The sequence below is a fragment of the Copadichromis virginalis genome, linkage group LG5 (assembly GCF_057382275.1).
Source record: "Copadichromis virginalis isolate Kocher_CV1m ecotype Utaka linkage group LG5, C_Virginalis_male_GT1.1, whole genome shotgun sequence".
Taxonomy (NCBI): Eukaryota; Metazoa; Chordata; class Actinopteri; order Cichliformes; family Cichlidae; genus Copadichromis; species Copadichromis virginalis.
Window position 1 is genome coordinate 33,920,699 of NC_140622.1, and position 8,039 is coordinate 33,928,737.

An 8,039-nucleotide genomic window follows, 5' to 3' on the forward strand; every position below is an offset into this window, starting at 1 on the left:
CACAAGATGACAGAACTCCTAAATCATATCCTTACTGACGCAAAGCTGTGTTTGCCTGCTCCAGGATCTGTTTAATCCTGACCTTTGCAAAGGTACTCCTGGATTGTAATAGTGATGGTTCTTGCCTGCCAGTAGACGTGTACACAGTCTTAAGGGCGAGGCCTCTCCTGCTCATAAAGCAAACAGAGGAAGCGTTTTTCATGTATTGTATGGCTTCTAGCTGTTATAAACCTATGCAATCCCCAATCGTCTGTTCTACTGATTAAAACTGTTGTGGCATAAAAGCTTGATTATCTTGTGGTTTCAGCAGATTTATTATGAGTCAAAGGCAAACAAAATACAGACAGGGTAAAGGTGAAAACAATATTGATATATAAATGACTTGTCTTGATCCATATGACATTAGTGTCACTAAAGAAATGGTCCAAGATAAGGTCATTTATTGCATTGGCAGCTGGAAGTTTTCTCACTGATTTCATATCTATTTCCGCCTGCAGATCCGATAGAGTGGAACACTGGGAATGTCCAGAAGTGGCTGCTCTGGACTGAACATCTCTACAGATTGCCCCATGCGGGAAAGGCCTTCCAGGAGCTGACGGGAAAGGATCTGTGCGCCATGAGCGAGGAGGAGTTTCACCAGCGTTCCCCGCAGTGTGGAGACACGCTGCACGCACACCTGGACATATGGAAGTCAGGTAATATTTATTTAACACGTTCAACATGTGCAACCTGCTGCACCCCCTGTGATGATTTTATTATCGGATATTTGGCTGCTGTGAACTTTTCAGCGGGTGCAAATTTTATTACTGCGTTCATGTGTGTTTGGGTGGGATTATTTGAAGTTCTAGCCTTTTCTTAGCTTGAACTTCTGCATCTGTTTACTTTCCAGCTGCATGGATGAAAGAGCGGTTTTCCATTGGAGACACTAAAACTACAGGTAAGATTCTTATGTTTGCATTAGCTGTCATGCAAGTTGCATTCACACAAAAAATCCAACGCACAGTATAATTTTAACACTGTATTTTACATAGACGCCAATAACTATATGCTGCAGAATTTCAGTGAAAAATCAGGCTTTTGCATTGTGTATTTTCAGTGTCCTGATTAAAGGGCTCCTTGATCTTTTGGTCCCTCACGGTACAGAGCTTTTTCATTGAAACAATGCACAATGACCCTAAGGACTGAATGGTTTTGTTTTGCTGTGCAGGCAGTGAGGAGCTTTGGTCTGAGGCAGATTCATCTTGCTCAGGTCAACCTATTCATCTGTGGCAGTTTCTCAGAGAGCTCCTGCTCAAACCCCACAACTATGGACGTTGCATTCGCTGGCTCAATAAAGAAAAGGGTACTTTCATTTTCATTTCAGTTATTCTTTATTTGCTCTATTTAGTCCTTGAGCACATGAATAAAACTTAATTTACCTGGTGTTTTTAAATAAAAGCAGAAGAATGTGTATGACATTGTGCTATTACAATTTAAGTGATTTCTTCTTTTATTCTTCAGCTTAAAACAAAATGTATTTTTTTTACATTTCAATTTTTGTCGCAACTGCTTTTATCTCTTATTAGTTCATCTACTGTTTTATGGGCTCATCATACTGCTTTGAAGCTCCAAAATCATGACACATTAATTTTAAAAAATCAAAAAACAAACAGGAAATTTTGAATGAGAGTAAAGTTTTTCAATAAATTTGCATTATTACAATTTAAAAGTAATAATTGTAGGACAACACTATATAAAGGGGCCATGTGTATGCAAAATTAGTAAATAGAACAAATATAGTTATTTCATTCACTGTTCTTATTTTAAGGCAGATTTAAATCAGAACCTAAGAGTGTGCGCGCCTCCCTCCTTTTTTTCACACCCTGTAGTGCAATGGTACAAATTGGTACAAACACTACACAATAAAAATCAGCCACACACAATAAGAATACACCGTTAAAACGTATTTAAAGTGAAACCGCAATGGAATGAATGCCGGATGTATGTCAGGGTTTCGCTTATTGGGTTTGTTAATGCCTGAAAGGCAAAAAGCATGCCAAATGAAATATGAGTCCAAGTGGCGGACTTTTTATGTGTGCACATAAAGTGTAATCATCCACTGTTTTGCACGTGTTGTGTTGTGTGGTAATAACTGCTTTTGATTCCCACCAGGTATTTTCAAAATCGAAGACTCTGCTCACGTGGCGAGACTGTGGGGACAACGAAAGAATCGACCTGCAATGAACTACGACAAGCTGAGCCGTTCCATACGTCAGTACTACAAGAAAGGCATCATCCGCAAGCCCGACGTGTCTCAGAGACTGGTCTACCAGTTTGTTCACCCAGTATGAGACTGCAAGCAAAGTGGGAGGAGAAGACAGAGGATGATGAGATGGGAACTCGGAAAATTACAAAGACAAATTGTGTCACCATGCACCTGAACACCTAATTCCTGAGACGAAAAGGTGACATGGAACATGTGCACTGAATTACCCCGATGGTACACACCTGACTGCCAACACTGAAGTAACAGCTGGCAGCTGCTGCAGTCTTATCTGTGCAAAGCCAGCCAGGAAGAGACAAAAACAGTGTAGCTGTTGAGGCTTTTTCCTGCTGCAAAATTAAAAAGAGAACAGAATAAAAAAACAAAGACAAAGCAAAACAGAAAAACAGTACATGAACTGCCTTATTATTTGCATGATCTGCCTGTTTATGTTTCCCTATTGTGATTTCCAAATATCTTGAGCTCAAATCAAAGCATTCCAACTGATGGCTCTTCGGTAAAAGCGTCTACAGCTGCACTGGCTTTGTCTGAACAGGAAACTCTTCTTATCTCATCTTGAAGCACCTGAGAAATGGACTTCCTCTTTTTAGGAATTGCCTCAAATCCTGCTGTGGAAGTGTAATAGGGACCCTTGTATATATGTTTGTTTTCTAATGTATAACTTCTGAAGTGTGATGCATTCCTCTTTGAATACCTTTATATAGTTTACCCTGCCTGGTCCATTTACACAGCCGTATACTGCAATTAATGCTGTGAGTCTTTGAAACCCAAAGTTTTCAAAATTTAATAAACCAAAAAGACTTGAAATGAATAATCATATACAAATGGAGACAAAATATGCAATAAAAATAAAGTTTTACCTGAGAATTGACGTGACATGTTGCACAAATTCATCATTCCTGGAATATGAAATGATTTTTTTCAGTCATTGCACTAGTTGGCAACTTGAAACACGGGATAAATTATTAAAACTCTTTTTTTTCTCCATTCTGTTTTATTAGTTGTTTATGCAACTTTGGATGGCAGAGGGCTGGAGCTCCCAGCTGTCATAGGATCAGAGAACACCCTGGACAGGTTGCCAGTCTGTCACCAACTAGTCATACTCATTCACACCTGCAGCCAAGTTAGGATCACCAGTTAACTCAGTAGTATATCCTCAAACACAGAGCCTCTTTAGCTGAGACCTAGACTAGCAGGGCAAAAATATGAAGTGAAAAATAAGCTGAATGAACATTTTGCTGGTTCTATTATGATAACCCATGATGCACTTTTAATAAGTTGGGTTTTTTTTACTTATAAAGTTAGGCAAGTACAGGGCGAACATGCAAATGAAACACAGAGAGGTCCCAGGCAACCACTAGAAACCGCTGCGAGTCACGGGTTAACTTTTGTTTTTAAATGCTCAATTGTCAAACGATGTCACGATCTCAGTGTCAACTTACTGCTGCACCTGTTAAACAATCAAAAAAGTCAAGATAAAAAATAATTCAACTGCACCATGACAACAAAACTGTAGGTAAACTTTTGAAATGAAAATTTCAAAAGTTTAGCATGTCATTCTTGCCATAAAGTCTGGACACAGAGTTTAATAATCTCACATAATCTCACTGGAGTTTTAGTAGCGGTTTGTTCTGTTGTTGCGGACGGCAGCAGGGTGAAAAGATTGTGGCTGTGGCGAGTATTTCTTTATAGGGTCCATTGGGATCTGCACAAAAACCTAACCTTCAAAACGGTCCTGGGAAGCCGATCTCTACAAACTAATGTGGCACAAAGAATACATTTGTGAAGGACAAGATGCGGCTTGAGCTAAAGCTGCGCATGGTCCCAAAGTATTGATGCAGCTGTTTTTTGTTTTTCTTGTATTCTTACACCACTCTCTCCCCTTTTATGTCCCAATAACTGTAAAAACAGTTAACTGCTCTTCCACAGATTGGCAGTGTTTTGAGCCAAAGGTGCCTTGTGACTCACATGTTGACTTTGCAAACAGGAACAAATTAAACTAGAGCCAAGAGAGAAAAACAAAATGTGCAATACAATAGGACACCGGGTCACCCTGCTCATGCCAGATGCTTTCTGTTGCTCCTGAGGGAACAAGAATGTAGCACATGAACTTAGCCTTCCTTAGAGCACTTAAAAAAACAATGTGTAATTTTTCTGAGTTTTCTTTACCAGAACATAGATGTGTGATGACTGGCCAAATGGTTGATAAAAACCAAGGCTAGGCCCATGGCAGCAGATATGGTGCAGGCCTGCTTTTGTTTAATCTACAAATGAATTTGCCAGGCATTACATTTACACAGCTCTCGTGGTTTCCACCAGCAACAATCACTAATTGGGAAACACCTGCTAATGAGTCTCACTTTGCTTGTATCATGTTTCCTTTTTTCACAAAAGCGATGTAAAAATGTCTTATATTATAAACTATAATGAAAGCTGTCACCAACACCAGACATAAATAATTAATTTACACTTAAGTAAAACACTAGTAGAACACTAAAAAGGCCAAGCAACTCCCCCATACGATTTCATACTTGGTCTCTGCCAGAACCTTTCAATGATGTTCAAACCCCCAGAGACACAATGTCCATATGTCATAACACAGATGATTCATTTTGCACACATAACCTATGCAAATGTGCTTGCATGTGGTGATCAATGACATTCCTGTTGCCAATATTGTGTTTTTCTGAAAGTGCAATATCGCCTAAATAAGAAGCAGTAATGACATACCGTTTATTTACAGGCAGCTTCTGTATTAGTCATCAGCTTTGGTAGGCCTTTACCCAATAAGCATATCCTTGATTATCCTCCTCACTGACTCTGAGAATGATCGGGCATTGCAAGATAAATTTCATATTTTATTCAGCAGGATGTGAAACTAGTGACTGAACCCAGATTGTTACGAGAAAAGGTTTTGGTTTTTTTTAGTTTTTTTTTTATTAAGGTCAACCAAAGAACTCGCCCTTTGATGACTTCACTTTTCAGACTTGAATTTGATTTGATTTCTTTTTCATTCAGTGGGAGGGGATACAAATCCCTGGGTGGCTGGGGGAGGGGTGGGGGGGGTTGCACCAGGAACCGTGTCAAAATCTACCAAATCAAATATTTGGAGCTACATACCACGATGACCCCTTGTGACTCGATGAGCAGCCGAAAGCAATTTTTTACTGTAGAAAAAAGAACAAATTGTTTTGAAACGGCCTTACAAGCCCTCCCAAATTGATCAACAGCAACGATATCTGCTCTGACATCATTCTTGATGTCTCTCCTCCTCTGCGTTGTGTTAGCACACACATACCTGTAAACTCTCTAGAGGGCACACATCACATCTGTCTGATACAAATTCACAGGAGACTAAAAGCTGCTCCACCCCACAACTATGTTCATGTGAACATTACTTGAAGTTTATGTTAGTTCCATGTACTCTGATTTAGCTCTTTCACACCAGTTTAACACATCTAGTTCCCAAACGTTTTTTGCTGGGCCCCCCTTTGTTTTACAAGAAAAATATCCCCCCCCCCCCCCCACCCCACCCCACCCTCCGCGCGCACGCACAAACACATCCTCTAACCACACACACCCATATTTTGCTCCATTGCGGCTTATTTCACACCTCAAACATTTAATAAACAATTAAGCAAATACAAGTAATCTGCAGGTAGTAATAAAATAAACTACTAAGTCTTTTACGCTGCGTCCCCACGTACACGGGTGATTTTGAAAACGCAGCTGTTTCGTCCACACGTAAACGGCGTTTGGAATCACCGAAAACTGAGATTTTTTAAAACTCCTTTTGGGGGTTTATGTGTGGAGAGGAATACAGAGTTCATCACACAATGTTAAAGGTGCCTTTTTCCACGTCACGCTGTGCGCCACGTTATTGTTTACATGAGAGGAATTGCAGAATGGCAGATAGTCAGATTAACAGTATTTTGTCTCTATCTTCAGGTTTTACACGCTTACATTTACACGCAGTTACTGTCCCTCTATTTAGAAAGGCAGAGGCGTCATGGTGTAATTATTTTACATGTAGTTGTTTTTTCCCTGTGTAATAATATTCAACATTGCTATCAATACATTTTTCAAAAAATGCCTCTCTGTGCAAAATGGGTTTAAAAACACTAACAACTGTGGGATACTGTTTGTCCGTGATTTGAACCGAGGGAACAAATCCTGGCAGGATCAGCCTGATATTATTTGTATCCCACTTAGGGTTGCCAACCGTCCCTTAAAATACGGAATCGTCCCGTATTTAGAAACAAAAGTACACGTCCCGTATTGAGCTAATAAGGGACGCACTTTGTCCCGTAATATAGTGAGAATCAAAAGTAGTCTATAAATGTTAATGGAATTAACGCTTTGTTTGAAAACATAATTCCCAGCCCCTCTCCTGCTTTGTGACCAATGAGCTGACAGCACACTTATGACAATTCGAGTATGACAATTCAGATTACCGCTCATCTCATTGGTCGAGGAAAGGTCGCTTACGGAGAAAATACCGGAAGACAACAGATGACCACAACAAGAAGCATGGCCAACAGGGGAACAAACGCCGTCACTGCGGTGCAAGTCTCGGACGACAGTACACCTAAAGCTGGGCAGACACTGTGCGATTTTTTCAGTCACGTTATTCAGCTCCTGCTCAAACTGCACGATTGACTCACAGGGGTTAGAAGTTGGTAGGTCACGATGCAGGTCTCACACTATACCGCCCGATGCTCTGATGCGACCTGAGTGCTCACACTGTGCGTCCATAAAATTAAGGTTATAACAGAAAATCTGTCGCTCGCTCTCTCTGTCTCTCACTCACACAGACACACCACCACCATCAACTTTGCTAAATTGCTAATGAAAAACATGATCAGGCAGCTGTGATTTAGCAGCGATGTAGATCCAACTATTTTCACGGTTGTTGTGGTCGTGATAATTTTGTGAGGCCACATCGAAAAGGCTCGGATGAGCTTTTCAAAGTTCTACAAGTTGTGCCTCCATCGCTTGTGTCCAGATCACACGCTGCACAGCCGTGCTGCTCCGTCTTTTTCACGGCGTTTACGTGTTTGCGCGCGCGCAGTGTGAGCGGCTCACGAGCGATTGATGATCGGGAGCTGGTCGTGAGGTGATAATCACTTCTCGTTACCCCACGTATACTACACGACGCACGATGAAGGCCAAAATCGGTCCGATCACTCAAAAATCGGCTCAAAATGGGCCTAAAACTGCACAGTGTAAGCCCAGCATTAGAGCAGCAATGTTTGTTCCCCTCAGAGAAAGGGAAGAATGGGAAAAGGAAAACACCTGGCTGGAAAAAGTTAATATGGGCATGTGCAGTGAATATCAGCGCTATGTGGCCAGAAGTGTGATAATATAATTTATTTTGTGTAATAAACGACTGCAAGGATAGATGATTACAACAAATAGATGACTAATACATAAAAGTAATACATAGATGAATAATGATGATGAGTTAAGATGTGTAATCATGGGAACAAGCGGGTTTTCAAACGGGAGCAGCTGATTAGCTTTAGAAAAGCTGAAATAATACCTCAGCTGAAGCCAATTGTACTAAATGCACTAAATGTGCACTGTTACAAGAATATTTTTCTTTCTATTGTTTTCTATTATTTTAAGTTAAGCAGGACAGAGTGCTTTTAAAGAAAGATTTACTTATATTCTCAAAAGTTAAGCATGACAGGCTTCTGTTTAAGAAAGAGACCTGTTTTACTGTGTTAATGTTGTCATTTTGAGCTAAAAATAAATGGCTAAATGATCATTTGTT

The 8,039-nt window shown here is 40.3% G+C and overlaps 1 protein-coding gene across 3 annotated transcripts in view; it reads left to right on the forward strand.

Annotated features, from left to right (window-relative positions):
* Positions 1–3,250, forward strand: part of spdef (SAM pointed domain containing ets transcription factor) — a 62,873-nt gene extending 59,623 nt beyond the window's left edge. For all 3 annotated transcript variants that reach the window (XM_085457461.1, XM_085457462.1, XM_085457460.1), the window contains 4 exons: positions 498–695; positions 890–937; positions 1,208–1,342; positions 2,152–3,250. In XM_085457461.1, coding sequence (XP_085313587.1) covers positions 498–695; positions 890–937; positions 1,208–1,342; positions 2,152–2,330 — 560 coding nt within the window. In that variant the 3' untranslated portion in view covers positions 2,331–3,250. The remainder of the gene's footprint in view (positions 1–497; positions 696–889; positions 938–1,207; positions 1,343–2,151) is intronic.
* The last annotated feature ends 4,789 nt before the right edge of the window (positions 3,251–8,039 follow it).